This window comes from Coregonus clupeaformis, chromosome 17 (assembly GCF_020615455.1).
Source record: "Coregonus clupeaformis isolate EN_2021a chromosome 17, ASM2061545v1, whole genome shotgun sequence".
NCBI classification, from domain to species: domain Eukaryota; kingdom Metazoa; phylum Chordata; class Actinopteri; order Salmoniformes; family Salmonidae; genus Coregonus; species Coregonus clupeaformis.
In genome coordinates this window covers 5,562,020-5,584,729 of record NC_059208.1, presented here as the reverse complement: position 1 = coordinate 5,584,729, position 22,710 = coordinate 5,562,020, and the positions used below count along the sequence as shown (strand labels likewise).

The following is a 22,710-nucleotide window of genomic DNA, read 5'->3' as shown; positions in this document are numbered from 1 at the left end:
TGGAGCACAGGTGCGTGCGTATTGCGCAAGAGACAGAGGCTATAAGTTAGATGCTTATTATGCATAACCCATCATTAATTTTCTAAATATAAGGCTAATACTGCATTGAATTTATTACCTGAAAGAGGTCAGCTAGGACATCTCTATATATTGCTATCAATCTAGATCAGGATTAACTATTTTGGATGCAATTTGAATAGAGTTGATGGAGAGAGAGAGAGAAAGACTGCGAGAGTGCTTGCGCCTGCACTGATGATTTTAAAGCAACGATATTCGAGTGATGGGCTGTTTTAAAATTTGTATTTATTTAAAAAAACAAGGTGACCCCCGAAAGCCAGATGGAGATGGATAAATTAGACATGCATTCGGTCTTTATGTTACTGTAGCATAGACTATTCTGCAGCAAATGTAGGCCTACCTGTCACAAGAAATGTTTTTACCATGATGAGGTAATACTATAGGTCTACATGCATTGTGAACTGCGCTCCATACTGAGATGGGCTGTCTGTCCCCACCCTGAGCGTTGATTCATCATGCAGAGGCTGTAGAGAAGCCAGATTTCGACATCCATTTCACGCCACACTGTTCATATAAATAATATATGATAATTTACCGGTTTCTGCTGCCAGACCCAGTGATGGGCATATTTATGTTTTCAAAATAGTGAGTAGATTTACTGAGAGGATAAAGTGCTATAGAGAACATTGTCTTGTTGAGGCATGCACTTTAACCATAGTTTTGAAGCAGACAATGTTCTCAATGCTGTGGTTTAATGCCTCAGTGGCCACAGGTCAGCTTGCCTTCATTCAGTTACACCTCCTAAAACAACTTCAATGAAAGTTGTTCACAGACACCTAGTAGTCTAGCGATTTAAGTTGCAAAATGTCTGTGCATGTTTTTTAATGTGCTTATGGGTCTGCCTGTGATGTTGTGTTACCCTAGCAGGCAGCCAGGCCAGCCGACCGGCAGAGGCCTCAGAACCAGCAGTAACGTCAGGGACAACGGGGCCTACAGCAGGGCCATCTGGGGGGTCGTCGGCATCAGAGGAGCAGAGTAACGGTCTTAAGAAACAGCGGACCAAAGACTACAACAATGGAGGAAGGGAGGAGTCAACAGCCCCTTCAGTCACTCAGGGAGCAGCAGCCAATGAACGGACTCAACCGGACGGTGGCGAGGCTGTGGAGGAGGGGCGGGGTCAGGGCGAGGGAGCCGAGGCCAGCACGGCAGCACAGGTGAGCGACAGGACGAATGTGAAAGATGAGGGGAAGGATGGCAGCAGGACATTGGGCTCAGGGGAGGAAGCTCCCCTTCCGGGTGGGCTGAACTCATCCACTCCTCGTCCTCCATCCTCCACTCCTCCAGACCTCCATGAGCCCAACAGCAACCTAGACTTTGACCTGTCCAGCGACAGTGACTCTGACTCTCTTAAGGGTAAACCACCCTCATCAGACAACGAGAGGGAGGGGGTGTCCAGCCAGACCAAGAAGTCCAAACAGGAAGGGGCGGAGCAGGCGGCAGTAGAGGAGCCATCAGGCGGGGCTGGAGGAAAGAAGGGGGAGAGTAAGGAGAAGAGCACTGGGGAGAACAGCTCAGCGGTAGTAGGGGTGACCTCAGAGGAGACGTCAGGGTCAGGGGTTGTCTTCCCTCCAGACCCGGAGCAGGAGAACGGGCGTTCAGAACGGAGGGAGGCTGAGACAGAGTCCCAGAACAGTGAACAGTCAGGAGTCACCATGGGGGAGGAGTCTCTGGACCCGAGCATGGAGGAAGAGGAGGAGGAAGAGGAGGAGAAAGAGGAGGTGGATGTGGACAAGGATGACCACCTCATCTACCTAGAAGAGGTGTTGGAGCGTATCCATGGAGAATACTACGCCCGCTACGATGCCTTCCTCAGGAAGGAACGCCAAGAGACGCCTGACATCAGGAAGATCGTCCCGGAGCTGAAGGCCAGGAGCCTGGAGGGCACCACCATTGTTTTCTCTGGACTATACCCCACCAACTACCCCATGGAGAGAACCAGGGAGAACTACCACGCCAAGGCCCTGGGAGCAAAGCTAGGCAAGGGCCTCCTTCTCAGCTCTAAAGACCCAGGCAGAACCACGCACCTCATTGCTGCTAGAGCAGGTGAGTTACTACCTACAGTGCCTTCAGAAAGTATTCACACCCCTTGACTTTTTCCACATTTTGTTGTCTTACAGCCTGAGATTTTGTGTCACTGACCTACACACAATACCCCATAATGTCAAAGTGGAATTATGTTTTTAGAAATGTTTACAAATGAATTAAAAATGAAAAGCTGAAATGTCTTGAGTCAGTAAGTATTATACCCCTTTGTTATGGCAAGCCTAAATACGTTCAGGAGTAAAACTGTCTTTAACAAGTCACATAATAAGATGCATGGACTCTGTGTGCAATAATAGAGTTTAAAATGCTTTTTAAATGACTACCCCATCTCTGTACCCCACACATCTCTAAGATCCCTCTAAGATCCCTCAGTCGAGCAGGGAATTTCAAACACAGATTCAACCACAGACCAGGGAGGTTTTCCAATGCCTCACAAAGAAGGGCACCTATTGGTAGATGGGTAAAAATATAAAAAGCAGGCATTTAATATCCCTTAGATTATGGTGAAGTTATTAATTACACTTTGAATGGTGTATCAATACACCCAGTCACTACAAAGATACAGGCGTCCTTCCTAACTCAGTTGTTGGAGAGGAAGGAAACCGCTCAGTGATTTCACTTTGAGGCCAATGGTGACTTTAAAACAGGTACAGAATTTAATGGTTGTGATATGATAACTGAGGATGGATCAATATCATTGTAGTTATCTCACAATACTAACCTAAATGACAGAGTGAAAAGAAGGAAGCCTATACAGACACAAAATATTCCAAAACATGCATCCTGTTTGCAATAAGCCACTAAAGGAAAACTGCAACAAAAAAATGTGGCAAAGAAATTAACTTTATGTCCTGAATACAAAGCGTTATGTTTGGGGCAAATCCAACACAACACATAATTGAGTACCACTATTTTTTTCAAGCATGGTGGTGGCAGCATCATGTTATGGGTATGCTTATAATCAGCAAGGACTAGGGAGTTTTTTTGTTGTTGATAAAAAGACACAGAATAGAGCTAAGCACAGGCAAAATCCTAGAGGAAAACCTGGTTCAGTCTGCTTTCCAACAGACTGGGAGACAAATTCAAGAGCAAATATACTCTGGAGTTACTTACCAAGATGACATTCAATGTTCCTGAGTGGCCTAGTTACAGTTTTGACTTAAATCGGCTTGAAAATCTATGGCAAAACTTGAAAATAGGTGTCTAGCAATAATCAACAACCAACTTGAGAAAGCTTGAAGAAGTTTAAAAATAAACATTAGCAAATATTGTACAATCCAGGTGTGCAAAGCTCTTAGAGACTTACCCAGAAAGACTCACAGCTGTAATCGCTGCCAAAGGTGATTCTAACATGTATTGACTCAGGGGTGTGAATACTTATGTAAATGAGATATTTCTGTATTTCATTTTCAATGCATTTGCCAAAATTTATAAAAACATGTTTTTACTTTGTAATTATGGGGTATGGTGTGTAGATGGGTGAGATTTGTTATTTTTATTTTTACATTAATTTTGAATTCGGGCTGTAACACAACAAAATGTGGAATAAGTCAAGTGGAATCCAGGCTCTGTCGTAGCCGGCCGCGACCGGGAGACCCATGGGGCGGCGCACAATTGGCCCAGCATCGTCCAGGGTAGGGGAGGGAATGGCCGGCAGGGATGTAGCTCAGTTGGTAGAGCATGGCGTTTGCAACGCCAGGGTTGTGGGTTCGCTTCCCACGGGGGGCCAGTATGAAAAATAAAAAAATGTATGTATGCACTCACTAACTGTAAGTCGCTCTGGATAAGAGCGTCTGCTAAATGACTAAAATGTAAATGTAAATGGTATGAATACTTTCTGAAGGCACTGTAAATACACTGAATATACAAAACATTAAGAACACCTGCTATTTGACATACTGACCAGGTGAATCCAGGTGAAAGCTATGATCCCTTATTGATGGCACTTGTTAAATCCACTTCAATCAGTGTAGATGAAGGGGAGGAGACAGGTTAAAGAAGGATTTTTAAGACTTGAGACAATTGAGACATGGATTGTGTATGTCTGCCATTCAGAGGGTTAATGGGCAAAAAAAAAGATGTAAGTGCCTTTTTGTTAGGTTCTAAATAAACAGAGTAAAATTCACGGACGAATAGGAAAAGCTCAAACTGAGTTTGTTCACCCACTGGGTCAAACAGCTGCATAAGACAAAGACATGTTTACACAAGCACGTATATTTATACCTTCCTCCTATGCTGAGTCTTCTCCTTGCACATCTGGACAGCCAATACATCTCTGTTGCTAGACAGGACTTTAGTGATGCCTGTACTTTCTCACTTCACCTGACCTGACCTCGGCCCAAATTCCTCACTCCTCCCCAACTCACGGCTGTCCTACCTTATCTGTTGACTGAAACCAGACTGTGGCCCTTCTCCTCTCCAAAGGACACCTGAGATTTAACAATAACATGTTCATCCTGCACTCCCCTTTCTCAGTAGATTCCATACCCTCAGTTCTAATATGGTAACGTGAATAACGATATTTCATATTTCAAGTTTAGAATTTAGTACCCAACACTTTGAATGGGGTATGGTAGTAGGTGCCAGGCACACCGGTTTGTGTAATGAACTGCAATGCTGCTGTGTTTTTCACGCTCAACAGTTTCCCGTGTGTATCAAGAATGTTCCTCCACCTAATGGACATCCAGCCAACTTGACACAACTGTGGGAAGCATTGGAGACAACATGGGCCAGCATCCCTGTGGAATGCTTTTGACACCTTGTAGAGTCCATGCCCTAACGAATTGAGGCTGTTCTGAGGCGGGGGGGTTATACTCTGTGTACCTGCATACCTACCCGAGTACCTTCCTGTCTGGTAAAGGCACCGTTTTTAAATGACTAAGTCTGTATCAATCATTGTAACAAACATCAACAGCCTGACTTGCCACTTTGTTTGGTAAGCCAAGTGGTGGGGCTGGGTAAGTGCATGTAGTTGTTTTAGAGCGTAGGCCTATTTGTGGTCCCCTCAGATTTGGGGTAAGCTTTTTGTATCCTATCTGCATAGAGACAGGTACAGGGATTCATGGTTTGTCCTCTGCTGAACTCTTGCCTACAAAGAAACAAAGTTCAGTTACAGCTTCATCAGTTTGACATAATGAGGGGAAGTCTGATCAGTGACCTGAAAACTAATAGAGGAAAGTCTGTATTCATTTGTTAAAGTCAATACTCTGCTCGTTGAGATGCAGCCTAATCAAACTTTATGATTTATCTGAACAGAATTAGATATTCAATCCATAGCCTTGGATATTATTTAATAAGAATAACAAAACCTTATTCTGAACTTTGGTTTATTGCATTTTAATCAGATTTCTCATTAAGTTTATTTATAATAGAGAAACATAACTCTGTTTGGGGAAAAGCAGGACATCTCTGAAGTGTCTCGAGTCTCCACAGTAATCTGTCTGTGGTCCGACAACACAAATCTTCATCTCATTCTGCAGACTTTCTCTGGAGTCCAGTTATTATAGCTGCTCATGTCCAAGCAGGGCTTATCCTCTTTACAGAAACACATCTTTAACAATTCCATTCAACTGTTATTCTGTGTAATAGCCTAGGCCTAACTGTAGAAATATGCGTTTTTGATATCCAACATGATGTAGCCTATAATTTATTCCTTATTTTAATTAAGGTTGAATCCATTAACATATTTGGCTTTTGTATAATCAGATATTGTTCAGTGATTATTCCACAGGGATGTCTAGCGGAAACAGAAGTGATGGATGCTCATACATAATGTTGTGGTAGAGAGGAGGTAGGGTCAGTTGAGACCGGGTCAGGTGAGACCGGGTCAACGTTGTGTTTCTTTCTGCTCTGCTGATTAGGGCTTTGGCTGTTATGGTATTTTGGGTAACGATTAATTGTCATTTTCATAATTGAAATGTTTGTTGATTTAAAAACAATATTGTGATGCATCATAATGCATATTTTTAAAATTAGCTACAACTTACTTAATGAATACAACATACAGCTTTTGTGACACCCCTGTCTCAAAAACAAGTGGTTTTGACTGGTTGGAGCTTTTGGAAATGAAGCTTCTCCTCCCGACCTTGCCGTTTGTAAAATAATTACCAACTTTACCCTTTTCATGTAACAATTTAAAACTGCTATTGGGTCAACTATATGCCCCTAAGTCACTCAGCACAACCTGTTGATTCAGGAGCTCAGGTGACACCATACGTCCAAAATGACACAGTCACCTCTCAACCACGTCACATCCTGTCCCCGGTGCATCAGAGCTGGTCTCCTTTTCACCTGGTTCACCATCCTCTCCACCGCATCAGAGCCAGTTCACTGTCTCCAGTGGTTGTCAACCTTCTGTTTATTAGTGATGGGGAGAAAAAATTACATATCGGGATATTATTTTTGACGATATATCGGATCATTTTGACAATATCGCAATATTATTTTTGCTCTAGTTGGCTGTACCTGCACCAATACTCCAGTATTTTTCCTCCATAGCTTGTTCTCCATCTTTTTAAATAGGGAGACAATTTGTTTCCAGCACTTTTATTTCAATTACTGATCAAAGCATGTTTTCTCATGGCTTTCTTGTCCATCTGCAGCAGACATGGTGAGCAATATGTTTGGAACATCGAATTGCAATAAAATCACAGTATCGAATCACAATACATATGGAATCGCAATACATATCCAATCGGCACTATAGGATCATGATAATATTGTATCATGTGGTCCCTAGCAATTCCCAGCCGTATTGTTTATGCCGTCGTTAATTGAAGTCTGAGTGGTGAGGTAAAATCATAGGCGGAACACAACGCAGATGGATTAAATGATTAGTTGGAAACATACTGACTCTCTTGTCAACAGTGGAGGTCAGGTTACCGTCAACACAGGGAGAATCTCAATTGCATACTCCTTGCCTCCTTCTTAAAGGCCATTGGAGGAGAAGGTCAGAGGGGAGGGATCTTCCCCATAGCCTGTTGATGCAGCATGTCAGATCAGAGTAGCACTACAGGGCCAGCCGTGTCAGACTCATTTACGTCCATAATGACATGATGATCACCTCTCAAACGCATCAGAGCCTGACCCCGGTTCACAACTCAAACACATTAGAGCCCGCCCCCCTGGTCCATAATCCTCTCAAACACATCAACCATCCCCCGCCCCCTGTTTCACTGGTCCAGGTCATTTCAAGCGTCTGTTTATGCGGCTGTTAATTGCTCTTTTGGTAGAATAAAACAGTTGGCTTGTTCATAATCACCATCATTATCAGGTAGTGACTGGACTAGTGAGCGAGAGGACCGTTGGGTTCTGAGGCCAAACGAACAAGAGAAGAGCATAAAAAGCACACAAACTGCCTAAAGTAAAAATGTTTTCACTGAAAAGTCAAGTGATTTTCCTTCGCTAAGTAGATAATAATTAGCAAAGGAAAAAGCTGCTAATATCATTGCAAGTGTGTTTGTCTTTGTTAGGAAACATCAGGAGGACGAGCACAGTATAATGGTTGTTGCTCACTGAGTCAAATCACATTTAAACAAGGCAACAGCAAACATGTCGGCCCCCACGAATGAGGACGATTGAGATATCGCGTGTGACTGACTTAACAAACTTCAGTTAATTGCTATAGCGCCAATCAGTGTAATTTTGTAAATGCCAGAATTCTATGGCAAGACGCATCATTCACCCAAGTTTTGACAAAATCGTGCAAGTGCCATCTGAGATATCGCAGGTGACTAACGTACAAACACACTAATGTACTAACGTACTGAGACAGATCCACAGTCATCGTGGGGGGACAATTATGGTTGGAAACTACACTACATGACCAAAAGTATGTGGACACCTGCTCATTGAACATCTCATTCCAAAATCATTAATATGGAGTTGGTCCCCCGTTTGCTGCTATAACAGCCTCCACTCTTCTGGGAAGGCTTTCCATTAGATGTTGGAACATTGCTGCGGGGACTTGCTTTCATTCAGTTGGGCGATTAGGCCTGGCTTGCAGTCGGTGTTCCAATTCATCCCAAAGGTGTTCAATGGGGTTGAGTTCAGGGCTCTGTGCAGGCCAATCAAGTTCTCCACACCGATCTCGACAAACTATTTCTGTATGGACCTCGCTTTGTGCACGGGGGCATTGTCATGCTGAAACAGGAAAGGGCCTTCCCCGGACTGTTGCCACAAAGTTGGAAGGACAGAATCGTCTAGAATGTCATTATGTGCTATAGCGTTAAGATTTCCCTTCACTGGAACTGAGGAGCCTGAACCATGAAAAACAGCCTCATACCATTAGTCCTCCTCCACCAAACTTTACAGTTGGCACTATGCATTGGGGCAGGTAGCGTACTCCTGGCATCCGCCAAACCCAGATTAATCGGACTGCCAGATGGTGAAGCGTGATTCATAACTACAGAGAATACGTTTCCACTGCTCCAGAGTCCAATGGCGGCGAGCTTTACACCACTCCAGCCGACACTTGGCATTGCACATGGTGATTTTAGGGTTCTGTGAGCTTGTATGGCCTAGCACTTCGCGGCTGAGCCGTTGTTGCTCCTAGATGTTTCCGCTTCACAATAACAGCACAATGTTCCATTATGGTATCAGGTTTCTAATGGAGAAAGCAATGCTGTGTTGATGACCGTTGATGAATGCCATGGATGCATCCTTAATGGTACCCTATTCCCTTTATACAGTACACTACTTTTGACCAGAGCCCCAAGGGCCAATTTGGGACTCAGGCCATGTTGGGAAGAAACAGGCTGGAATAGGGGGCGAAAAGATAATGGCACTTCTAACTGTTCCAGGAACATCATCTGATCGACACCTTCAACCTCAACATCTAGCAGAGAGAAAGGTTTAATGTGATGGTGAAGTGATACTATGATGTTTTCTCTCTGTTCATCCCTATTAGCCTATTAAACAAGCTAACTGTAAGTCGCTCTGGATAAGAGCGTCTGCTAAATGACTTAAATGTAAATGTAAGCGATAAGACTCATCACTGTACATCTAGATTATGACGTCTCGCTCTAGCGAGCTAAGCCATCATGAATATTAGGCCTACTTAAAGGAAAATGTCACCCCAAAAATATATTTTGACATTTGTTTCATTAGTCCATTGTTGATATAGCCCCAAAATGTTTTGCATGTTAGTAATCAAGTTTTCAAGATGTAAAACTTTCAAAATACCGAAATACAACGGTATTTCACTATTTTGAAAGTTAGATATCTTGAAAACGTGGTTGCTAATGTCGTAGAAATATTTGACTCAAAAGTAGTCAACTCAAAAATATCTCTCAAGAGACTGGAGCTTGTGAATCCAAAAATGTGACTTTATTATTGCGTAACAAAGCCGAGCCACTCCATGGAACGGCTGTCTCTCTTTGGCTTAGAGCTCCCTTTTATACACATGCATAATCATGTTACATAGCATATACAGTCACTCCCCTTAGGGCAAATGATGAACTTATTTTAGTGTCACTCTACCCTTATCTTTCAACGTCCAGATGTCACATGTGGTTTACTCCAAAAAGCCATTGGCGCTTTTCCATATGAGGCCTCTCTCTCATATCTCATTATATTGGTGGCAGACCCCCTCTTAAAAATAATACACATACATACATTAAGGCATGGTTACACACTGTATTGGCTATTTCCTTATTTAAACATGCATCTGGATTATAGAATGTCAATCATGTTTACTATATTTTACCTTTGACATTTCCCAACATTTTGCCTTAATGATACATCATTTATTAACATACTAACATGCAAAACATTTTGGGGCTATATCAACAATGGACTAATAAAACAAATGCCAAAAGATAGTTTTTGGGTGGAGTTTTCCTTTAAGTGATGAACCCAGAGAGCCATATAACCTACAGTACATATTCTGTTCTGAATTTAATCAACCGAACAGAGAATAGCCTAAGCTGTTTCTTTATTGCTTTTCTCAGCTTTAACATTAGCATATTCTGGTCCCTAATGGGCATAGAGGCTATCATACTAGCCTCTTTGAGATATTAAACTGTCATTTGGATTGCGAAATGGATTCTAGTGTAACCGATCATCAGCATGAGGGTCTTGGGCTATTGAATCTGTTCATGGCTAGTTATGGCTTGCACAGTGAAGACACTGTGACCAAGTAAGCTGTACAATTACCAGGTGTTACTGATTGATGAACACATACATCTATAAGACAGACATCACTAGCTTGTTGTTCCATTAAAATCCTGTCACGATAGCTGTGGTTTCAATTTGGTCTAGCTAAGCACTCTGTTGGCGTTCAATCAAATGGCACTATCAAAGTTCCTACTGACTGAAATGAGGTTTGGTTTGTATTGCTAACATGGCCAAGCCTTCTAAAGATAGAAGACCAGTGTTCTCTTTTCAATTATAAAGGTGTGAAGATTCCATTAACAAGACAAGCAGGCCTGGACAATGAATACAACTTTGTTTTTAGATTATCCTGGAACATTCATGTACTTTAAGATGGGAGACTGGTTTCACATGTCTAGTATGCAGGGAGGTAGAGGGGCAGACGGACCCTTTCAGTCCCATTTAAAAGTAACTCACGTAGGCACCTCTTCAGCCATTACAGAGACACGTGAACAACCTTTCTCTGCAGGTCTGAGAGACACAGGCTTTATAGAGCCACCTCACCTCCTGACTCTACAAATGTCACATGTACCTTCCTGCTCTTGGAAACACATTGACTTCAATGGTGCTACTCTGAAAGAGGAGCAGGGAAGAATAGTCTGGCTGGGCCAACCAGCCAAACAGATGATCTTCCTTCTGGTCTTTCGATGTAGCATCAATGTGGCTGGCTGGCTGACTGACAGGCGGATGTCATGTCTCTAAAGGAAAAATAGCCCAGCATGATGATGTTGTTCCTCATCCAATCCAACGTGCCCTCAGACATCATCAAGCACAGGAAGTGGCAGGCAGCATTGCCGTCAGCTGCACTTTGCAATCAACTGTATCTGGAGGCTCAACAAGCTCTGTACGTCAGAACCGGACAAAATCAACCACAGAGAGGAGGAGGGAGAAGAAGAGAGAGAGCACGTAGGGCACAGCAGCATACAGGGGCCCACTTCATGTGAAGAGGAAATGTTAAGAAGATGCCACTGTGTGGGCTGTCGGTACAAGGGCCTGAGTGACACAGTCATTGTGTGGGCTTTCGGTACAAGTGCCATTTATTGTACTGGGATTGATATAGCTTATTGATTAGGTGATTGGTTATTTAATTGCATCTTAAGACACTGGTCAAGACCACCATGCCATGAAACACAACAATCCAGACAGGGCAGGGAGACACACAGAGCAGACGGGCAGGGAGGCAGACTGGGTAGGGAGGCAGGGAAGGGTGCTCTGGAGCAGGCAGCTGAGAGCATGCACCGCATGACTAGAAAAGCACTGCCAGGCCTATGGGAAATGGTTTCTTTTGTAGTAATTTAAATAAAAAAGAAGGGAGAGATTCTGCTGTAATTTTGAGAATGGTTGACCTCTTCTGATTTCCATGTAGTCCATGGGCTCGGGCTCACTCTGGGTGACAATGTCTCATAGTGATTTTCTTGAAGGTCTATCTATGTCGCTAGAGTTGGATGATGTGTAATAGCAGTGCAGCAATGGCACTTTTCTCTGTTTTCACTCTTTCTTTCATTCCTCCATCCCATTAACTTTTCCCATAGGGATTTTCCCATATGACAAACAATGTCAGTATACAACAAGTTATTGCTCACTTAGTGCCTTCAGAAAGTATTCACACCCCTTTACTTTTCTACATTTTGTTGAATTTAAAATGGCTACAATTATGATTTTGTGTCACTGATCTTCACACAATACCCCATAATGTCAAAGTGGAATTATGTTTTTAAAATGAAAAGCTGAAATGTCTTGAGTCAGTAATTATTTAACCCCTTTGTTATGGCAAGCCTAAAGTTCAGGAGTAAAAGTGTGCTTAACAAATCGCATAATAAGTTGCGTGGACTCATTCAGTGTTCAATAGTGATTAACATGATTTTTGAATAACTACCCCATCTCTGTACCCCACACATACAATTATCTGTAAGGTCCCTCAATCGAGTAGTGAATTTCAAGAACAAACTCAACCACAAAGAGCAGGGAGGTTTTTCAATTCCTCGCAAAGAAAGGAAGCTATTGGTAGACGCAGATTATCCCTTTGAGCATGGTGAAGTTATTAATTAGGCTTTGGATGGTGTATCAATACACCCAGTCACTACACAGATACAGGCGTACTTCCTAACTCAGTTACCGGAGAGGAAGGAAACTGCTCGGAGATTTCACCATGAAAGCCAATGGTGATTTTAAAGCCGTTACAAAGTTTTTAATGGTTGTGATATGAGAACTGAGGATGGATCAACAACAATGTAGTTACTCCACAATACTAACCTAAATGACAAAGTGAAAAGAAGGAAACCTGTACAGAAAAAAAATATTCCAAACATGCATCCTGTTTGCAACAAGGCACAAGTAATACTGCAAAAAAATGTGGCAAAGAAATTAACTTTTTGTCCTCAATACAAAGTGTTATGTTTGGGGAAATCCTAGAGGAAAACCTGGTTCAATCTGCTTTCCAGTAGACACTGGGAGACAAATTCACCTTTTCAGCAGGACAATAACCTAAAACACATTTACATTTTACATTTTTAAAACACATAGCCAAATCTACACTGGGGTTGCTTACCAAGACGACACTGAATGTTCACGAGTGGCCTAGTTACATTTGTCAAAGTTTAAAATGTATCAGGGTTTCCATTTTAAAGCAATTTATATTCTGATATGTAAAGAAGTCAAAGTTCTGTTGACCTCAACATTCTGTAATTGTGTCTGATGGATACTGTAAATCTAAGCTTTCCAATTATATATGATTAAAGGGTATACATGAGCAATAACTTGCTGTATACTGACATTGTTTGTCATATGGTAAAATCCCTATGGAAACATGGAGGGATGAAAGAGGGTGATAACAGAGAGAGCTGCCATTGCTGCACTGCTATCACACATTTTCCAACTCAAGGGACAAAGACCTTCAAGAAAATTGTCACCCAAATTGTGGGGTCTGGCCCATGGGCTAATTGTTTTAGCTTCCTTTTTATAATTTATTTTGTTCAGCAATCTCAAATCTCAGCATTGGCAGTCAGATCATATTCAGATGATTTGGCTGTCTGGCCGCTCTTGCTATGCAGTCTCAAGGCTGACCTCTTGTTGTTCTGGATTACTGGCTTATAGCTAGCTACACAGTCAGTATTAGTTTGACACACCTAATCAATTTGGGGAGAATATATGGCAAAAAATAAAAGGCATTCGATGTGCAGAGCAGAGTCAGTATTTGCTGTTGTGGGATGGGCTAACCTTGTGTTAATTAGGTACGGTGCTCTGATGATGTACAGTGCTGCGCTGAGATGCAGGTCTCTGTCTCTGTGTGTCAGACAACAATAATCCCAAGTGAAGTGGAAATTGCTGCTCCCACCCCTCGTCTGAACTGACTTAATGCCAATAAAACAGAAACTGGTTGTCAGTGGAACCTAATGGATTGGTGAAAAATGAAATTCTTCAGGACAATTGTTAATTGGCTTTGAATGTATGGTTGAGGTTACACCCCTAAAGTGTTGGTTTTAACAATAAAATCGACTTCCATTTGCATCCGAGAGTTGCTGTATATTTCTCTCTTCAGTTTGCTCCTCTGTTTATGCAGCTTGGTTGTTAAAGTGGAACTGACAGCATTGTAACTACTTTGCAGATATGAAACAAACAGAATCATATTAGTCAAAAATATCAAATTCCCAGTTTATGCTTCGAAACCAACTTTCTAAGAGGTTTTAAAAATAGGTTATACATTACTCAAAATTCCACGACATGTGCAGTAAGGCATTGTTGGCAGAATAAATGAAAGCAGTTCAATGCATGATTAATGTAATTCACCAATACATTTCTTGGTAGTACCAAAAATATTGCTTTCAGGTTGTAAATCACAGCTGGCCTGGTACATTGTTTGCTGCCTCCACCCATTCGGGATGCACCGTTTCAGTTTCAATGACTCAATATTTTGAACAAAAGTGGACGACTGTAACTAAGGCTGGGAATGTCAATACAATCAAACTAGCAAGGCCAATGATCACAAGTCAGTCATAACGTGGCTAGTAGTCTAGCTCATGCGTCAAACCCAAGGCCCGCGGGCTGAATAGGACACAATGAGTCAACATTACAGCCTGATGGGCTCGCATTGGTGAATTCAACTTCAATTGCGCTGCTTTCGTGTGTCCTGTTTACAGCACGCAGCGGAGGGAAAGTGTACAGACCCATGCCACAGTCCTAGCTAGGCTACTAACATGTTGCAGTCTGGCTTCGGTTTTTAAAGCTTGACAATGAATAACCAAAAACCAAAACCTGCAGCAAAACACCATTCAAAGGAGAAATATGTAGGTCTATTACAGCAACATTTGAGCAGCAGGCTACTCAACTACAATACATTTTGAGTGCACCATCCAGCAATGCTGCATTCAATTGCACAGGTGATCCATGCAGTGCAAAAAACATGTTACAACAACCTATAACTACGTTTTTGTTATGCACATCTGCAAGCATAGCAGCAAAGGCTGGACAAATATTGTTTATCTCTTTTTGTTTTAATATGTTCAAATGCTATATACAGCATCCTATGTACTTAAGTGGACGTTATAAAACCATATATTTTCTAATAAAACAATGCCCAGGTTGGGTCACAGTTGCAAGTTCTTTTTGTAAAATCAAATAAGCTATGTCTGGCCCGCAAATTAGTTTTGTTTTTTCAATATGGCCCGTGCGCTGAATGAGTTTGACACCCCTGGGCTAGCATATCTATTTATGTAGCTTTTTATTTAGCAAGTTAAACCCCCCCCCCTTACCCCACCCCAAAAAAATATATATATTGTATTTGTAAAGTGGTTATCCCACTGGCTATAAGGTGAATGCACCAATTTGTAAGTCGCTCTGGATAAGAGTGTCTGCTAAATGACGTAAATGGAAGAGTGAGTGAGTGACTAACTTTTTCCCCTCATATCATTTTTGGGTGGCATTTGGTTAGCTAGCCAGAAATGTGAATCGCTTTGCTAGCTAGTTAGCTATGCTGAACTTGAACTCTCTCTTAGTTGTCAATCAAATGTATTTTGCATCGATCAAATGGGCGGGCAGGCAAGTTCCCATTCAGTTGTCAGAACGTGGGTTGGGACAAGCATGCATTGGCAAGCAAGCTGAACAAGTTTGAGAGGGTTTAGCTAATGTTCCCTCGTTAGATTTTAGCTCATCTCGCTCTGGCTAGCATTAGTTGTTGATCTTGTTGTTGTTGATGTGCATAGGCAACTGAGGGAGAGAGAGCCTACCTTTTCATGGTTGTTTCATCAATAGGACTGTGAAGTTCCCAAATGTAAGAGGACTCCTGTGGTATTTACATATTTGCAGAAATCCATTTGGGTGTGTTTTGTGGCTCTTGGTGAATACGTTTGTAATGATCTAAAGTCGCGCTGTTGCTACTGCTTGTAAACACACAGTCCAGTTCAAAGTTAATCATGTCCGGCCCATGTGGCAAATGGTTTATTTGCATATAAGCCTACTGTAGTGCTCTGATTGGCTATGGCGCAACGGTCTGCTTTGACTCCGGTCCTGGACAAAACCTATGTTTTTATTAGGTTTTATTTACTGCAGGGTCTATTAATTGTTCAAACACACGCCCGCTTTCCCTCTCTATATTGCTACAGAATTTTCACAAATGCCTTACCATACACTTTAAGTTTGGTATCTAGCAACAGACAGTATCCTGTTTTCTCTTCTTTTGATTGACTGATTGGTTGATTGACCCTCTCTCTCTCCTCGTCTCTCTCTCAGGTACCGAGAAGGTGCGTCAGGCCCAAGGCTGTAAACATCTACATGTGGTGAATCCTGACTGGCTGTGGGGATGTCTGGAGCGCTGGGAGAGGGTGGAGGAATCACTGTATCCACTGAAGGAGGACTACACCAAAACCCAACGGTATACAGACACACACACACACAAAGTCTCACACACACACACACACACACACACACACACACAAAGTCACAACAGTACACACACTCGCACATTTATCTGATGGTGTTTGTCTTTCTGTCTTTAGGAGCAACAGCCCAGCCGCGTTCCCTGACCTCCAAGGGACCTTCCAGAACCCCCTGTTCCCCCCCGCTCCCCTCCACCACCACCGCCCCTCTCCAGCTGCCCCTGAGGTGCGGACGTACGACCCGGTCACAGGGAAGCTGATTCGCCGCGGGCCTCAGCCCTCCAGACCACCATCTTACCTCCAGGCCTCCATGTCTGCTGCCCACTGCGACCAGACCTCGCTCAGGTACTGACCTGGCATTTCAACTGTGTTCACAACTGTGCGTGGTGTGTACTTTTTGACTTTTTAACAAAGTGCACACATCAGCCATGGTGATCACAGATGATGATGGATGACATGCGTGTTCAGATCTGTCCTCTTTTTCTGTGGTGCTCCATCAGATGTATTGATATTTGGGATCGATGGTTGGCTTTTCAGTGATTCTAAGTACCTAGTAAGTCTTCTTGCCCCCGTCATGGCTAGATGAGCAAGGACACCGGGTCTCGTACCAGTTACAACGTTCTGGAACGCAGCTTGTGTCTGACCTGTCTGTCTGTCTCTTTGCTCTAATGGCTGCTATAGGACGGCAGGTAGCCTAGCATTTAAGAGCGTTGGGCCAGTAACCGAAAGGTCGCTGGTTTGAATCACCGTTCCGAATAGGTGAAAAATCTGTCTATGACCTTGAGCAAAGCACTTAACCCTAGTTCAGCGTTTCCCAAACTCTGTCCTCCGGACCCCAAGGGGTGCACGTTTTGGTTTTACTCTAGCACTGAACAGCTGATTTAAAATAATCAAAGCTTGATGATGAGTTGGTTATTTGAATCAGCTTTGTAGTGTTAGGGCAAAAACCAAAACGTGCACCCCTTGGGGTCCCGAGGACCGAGTTTGGGAAACCCTGCCCTAATTGCTCCTGTAAGTCGCTCTGGATAAGAGCATCTGCTAAATCAAGGTTTCACAAACTCAGTCCTGGGACCCCCCTGGGTGCACGTTTTGGTTATTGCCCTAGCACTACACATCTGATTCAAATAACCAACTCATCATCAAGCTTTGATTATTTTAATCAGCTGTTTAGTGCTAGGGCACAAACCAAAATAAGTGCATCCAGGGTGGGCCCCAGGACCAAGTTTGGGAAACCCTGTGCTAAATGACTAAAATGTAAATGTATTGCCTTACATTTAGTAGACGCCGGGCCCTGTAGACAGACGAGCTCTGAAAACTCTGTCAGCGTTCAGAAGCTGTAACACTCAAAACGACAACTCTGGCAACGACAACTCTGGCAGCGCTTACAGCTGTAACGTAGAGAACAATGTCTGGCCTGTTAATCATATTTCTATTAGGAGGCCGGGAACCACCTGTCTGTCTAGGAGCCGAGCAGCAGCTGTTTATGCTGCACGGCGGCTCCCCGACCGACCAAACCAGCCATCTCTGAGCATTAATTTAGAGTTGTGTCGAAAGTGAGAATATATTTTCTGTTAGAGGGAGAAGTGCCTACCAGTCAAAAGTTTGGACACACTTACTTATTCAATGGTTTGTCTTTAATTTTTTTACCATTTCCTACATTGTAGAATAATAGTGAAGACATCAAAACTATGAAATAACACATACGGAATCATGTAGTAACCAAAAAAGTGTTGAACAAATCAAAATATATTTTAGATTTTAGATTCTTCAAAGTAGCTACCCTTTGCCTTGATGACAGCTTTGCACACTCTTGGCATTCTCTCAATATATATATATACAGCCCTGGTCTGAGAGGCCCACAGCCTATATTCTGTGTGTGCTCTTTTCCTTCTATTGCCAAATGGGATTTTCTCCTAAAATCCGTCTATACATGAATCTCAGGCTCTAAATACAAATCTGAGCGTTGTATAGTCAGGTGGGCGTTGGCAGCTTTGGGATTGTTCTCCTGGAATTAAATGATTAGACGATTCCTGCTGGAGTTTCTGCCTGTTCATTATGTTCTACAGCTAGAGGTGAAGATAAATTCACATGTTAATGCTGGAATGGTCTGTTTTGGCGGAGCAATAAAACACTGGGGTTATGATGAATGTGAGGGGAAACTGCTCATAAGTCAGCGAGCAGCTACAATAAGTTTTAGTTGTAATAACAGATTTTTACTTCCCAGTCCAACGTAAAGGTTGTGTATTACTTGCGGTATTTGCATGTATTTCTGTTTTCAGTAGTGTAGGTAGCTTCTTTACCCATAGTTTGTCAAGATTCAATCTGTCTCACTTTAGAAAACCCTCTGTCCCTCCTATGTGAGTCACCAAAAGCATCTCTGTCACCTCAATTGGCAGGTACAAAATAGTTAACATCCTAGGCTTGGTGTTGATGGTCAAATGTTTTCCTTTGAGCTGGCTTCAAATGTTGTGAAAAGTTTTCATCTCTAAATTGGCTGGCATCTGTTTACCAGACGGTCTCTCCCGGTGTCTCCTTAACTTTCTGCTTTGAGACAGATATGTCATGTTAATAACATCATAATGAAACTTCGCAGCAGAGCATGGTGCTGTATTATGCATGCTGAGTCACAGGGAGGCAGAGTTTTAGTCACACACATACACACACACACAGTGAGGCACAATGCTGAATTTTTGTTACATAAAACCCAAATTAGAGTGAAATCATCAAAGAAGCTCAGTGCCCAATTAGAGACTGCCAGGAGGAAGTGCTGCCGCCTGCAGTGCATACTGGGTGATGTGGAGTGTCGTTCCCCTCTTAATCGCTCAATACTTTCTTGGTTTCTGAACTAAATGTTCCTCTCTACATCACCACTCAGTGGGACCAGCCAGTCTCGCCTATTTATCCTCAGCTAGCTACACCCCTGTTCTCAACAAGGTCCTCTAACCAGATCTAACATGACAGTAGTGAGACGTGCCAACCTCAGGGCTGTCTACCCTATCCCAAACAGATATTATTTTTAGAGCCCAACCTATATTTTTTTGTATCCGATAACGATTCCGAATTTTACGGGGGACTAACGTACCGATATATCTGCCGATTTACTTTGGGGATTTGAAAAAGTTTTGTTTTTCAACACTAAATTCTCATAAATTACCATCTAAAAGAGCAATTGCCAATAACTATGCTTCAAATGTTGATGTCATACATTGTGACAATAATGACACATCGTGAGAATGGCCGCACGTGTTCAGATCAGCATGAGATTCTCTTTTTGCATCCTATTTATTGAATATCGGTTATCGGTGGAATTATTGGCCGATACCATTATATCGGTAAAAGGCCAATATCGGCCAATTTAATATCGGTGAACCGATTTTATATCAGTCGGGCTCTAATTATTTTCCTAGCCTCACCTTGGCTCCACACACACAGCCTCATATTGGCCGTCCTCAGATATCCTATAGCCTAAACATTCTGCCAAACATGCTTTCTAAGCCTCACTCCTTAGGAGCTCCTTGTAGCGTATCCAAGGACGCTTCTGGGTTCTCCTTCATCTGTAAAATGCTAAACAGTAGCAAATACCAGTCATGTGGTCCTCTGTAACTCAATTGGTACAGCATGGCGCTTGTAATGCCAGGGTAGTGGGTTCGATCCCCGCGACCACCCATACGTAAAAATGTATGCACATATGACTGTAAGTCGCTTTGGATAAAAGCGTCTGCTAAATGGCATATTATTATTATTATTATTATTATTATTATTATTATTATTATTGGGAGAAGTGTTGTACAAACATCCTTCACAATGTGACTGGACAGGAGGAGTTTGCTTAAAATAGACTAATCAGATTCGTCAATGAAGGGCAATATTATAAGTATTTTGAGTAGACCTCATTTAGAACGTGTTATGTATCCTGTTTGGCTTTAAATGAAGGGAATATATCTGTAATTTCCTACTATCCCAGTCGATCTCTCTCTGGTCTGCAAACCACTGGGAAATGTCTAATTTTCACAGCGTTTAAAGGCCCGGAAGTTGCACCCCTCCTCCCGTCTTCCCTCCCTCCCTCCTCCTCCTCTCCCTCAACCCTCCTCCTCTTTCCCTCCTTCCCTACTTGTTCTCCCTCTACACTCTGTGGTACACATCACAGATGCGTCCTGCTACGGGTCGACGTTGTCCTAGATTAAAAACGGACAGTTTAATGCGTAACACCATATCTTTGAAAACACACACACACACAAACTTGGAGATTACTGTCCGCTCCAGCCTCAATAATGTGTTTGTGGCCAACCACATTTCACCTACCTTTTAACAGGACTTTTATATACACTACCGTTCAAAAGTTTGGGGTCACTTAGAAATGTCCTTGTTTTTGAAAGAAAAGCACATTTTTTGTCCATTAAAATAACATCAAATTGATCAGAAATACAGTGTAGACATTGTTAACGTTGTAAATGGCTATTGTAGCTGGAAACGGCTGATTTTTTTATGGAATATCTACATAGGTGTACAGAGGCCCATTATCAGCAACCATCAATCCTGTATTCCAATGGCACGTTGTGTTTGCTAATTCAAGTTTATCATTTTAAAATGCTAATTAATCATTAGAAAACCCTTTTGCAGTTATGTTAGCACAGCTGAAAACTGTTGTGCTGATTAAAGAAGCAATAAAACGGGCCTTCTTGAGACTAGTTGAGTATCTGGAGCATCAGCAATTGTGGGTTCGATTACAGGCTCAAAATGTCCAGAAACAAATAGCTTTCTTCTGAAACTCGTCAGTCTATTCTTGTTCTGAGAAATTAAGGCTATTCCATGTGAGAAATTGCCAAGAAACTGAGGATCTCGTACAACGCTGTGTACTACTCCCTTCACAGAACAGCGCAAACTGTCTCTAACCAGAATAGAACGAGGAGTGGGAGGCCCCGGTGCACAACTGAGCAAGAGGACAAATACATTAGTGTCTAGTTTGAGAAACAGACGCCTCACAGGTCCTCAACTGGCAGCTTCATTAAACAGTACATGCAAAACACCAGTCTCAACGTCAACAGTGAAGAGGCGACTCCGGGATGCTGACCTTCTAGGCAGAGTTGCAATGAAAAAGCCTTATCTCAGACTGGCCAATAAAAAGAAAAGATTAAGATGGGCAAAAGAACACAGACACTGGACAGAGGAAGATTGGAAAAAAGTGTTATGGACAGACGAATTGAGGTGTTCGGATCACAAAGAACAACATTTGTGAGACGCAGATCAAATGAAAAGATGCTGGAGGAGTGCTTGATGCCAACTGTCAAGCATGGTGGAGGCAATGTGATGGTCTGGGGTGCTTTGGTGGTGGTAAAGTGGGAGATTTGTACAGGGTAAAAGGGATTTTGAAGAAGGAAGGCTTTCACTCCATGCCATACCCTGTGGATGGCGCTTGATTGGAGCCAATTTCCTACTATAACAGGACAATGACCCAAAGCACAGCTCCAAACTATGCAATAACTATTTAGGGAAGAAGCAGTCAGCTGGGATTCTGTCTATAATGGAGTGGCCAGCACAGTCACCGGATCTCAACCCTATTGAGCTGCTGTGGGAGCAGCTTGACCGTAAGAAGTGCCCATCAAGCCAATCCAACTTGTGGGATGTGCTTCAGGAAGCATGGGGTGAAATCTCTTCAGATTACCTCAACAAATTGACAACTAGAATGCCAAAGGTCTGCAAGGCTGTAATTGCTGCAAATGGAGGATTCTTTGACGAAAGCAAAGTTTGAAGGACACAATTATTATTTTAATAAAAAAATCATTATTTCTAACCTTGTCAATGACTACATTTCCAATGCATTTTTCTATATTTCCTATTCAAACTCATTTAATGTATGTTTTCATGGAAAACAAGGACATTTCTAAGTGACCGCAAACTTTTGAACGGTAGTGTATGTCTAGTAGGGTGGTATATTAGCTGTGTACTCCTGCTAGCACATAAGGCTGATGGGCTGTAAGCCTGAGCCTCTACTGAAAGTTAAGAACATAATGGAAAAGTATAGCTGTTTTGGAGGCTGAATGTAACGATAAGACACACAAAGGCAGTTTCTCTTCCTCTTTCACACCATCGGTGATAACAAGGCACCGGTTTTCTCATGGTGATTCACAATGAGTTTATGGCTAAATAGGTAATAGTTGAATATGTTTGTGTCTGGCTGATGGTTGTTTGTTGTGGTGTGACCAGGGGGGGTCAGAAGGACCAGCAGGGGGAGACGGCGGGTCCCTCCAGTCGAGACGAGGAGCAGCCTGGACCCTCCTGCCGCCGGAGGGAACGCCAGCCCAGCATGTCAGAGACCAACCCCCTCTACACATTCTGTAAAGAAGACCTGGACAGCATGGACAAGGAGGTGAGGAACACACACACATACATACATTTTACCTACTAAACATTTAAAAAAGATTTATGCATACTGAAAGAAATACTAACTGATCTGGTTGGAAGGACCATGGAAAATGCATTATGTCACAAACACAATACCTTTATATGTGTCTCACATGGACTCTGTGTGAATACAGATACTATACACTCTCCTGGCAGGGTTAGAGCA

At 42.6% G+C, this 22,710-nt stretch overlaps 1 protein-coding gene across 2 annotated transcripts in view; it reads left to right on the top strand.

The window, feature by feature from the left end:
* The window catches only part of LOC121586516 (RNA polymerase II subunit A C-terminal domain phosphatase), a 111,761-nt gene that overhangs the window by 19,640 nt on the left and 69,411 nt on the right, over nucleotides 1-22,710 (top strand). The window contains exons 8-11 of one of the 2 annotated variants that reach the window (XM_041903254.2): nucleotides 946-2,121; nucleotides 15,997-16,138; nucleotides 16,263-16,487; nucleotides 22,347-22,509. In XM_041903254.2, coding sequence (XP_041759188.2) covers nucleotides 946-2,121; nucleotides 15,997-16,138; nucleotides 16,263-16,487; nucleotides 22,347-22,509 — 1,706 coding nt within the window. Of the gene's footprint in view, nucleotides 1-942; nucleotides 2,122-15,996; nucleotides 16,139-16,262; nucleotides 16,488-22,346; nucleotides 22,510-22,710 lie in introns of both variants that reach the window. The other variant, XM_041903253.2, reaches the window with a different exon arrangement.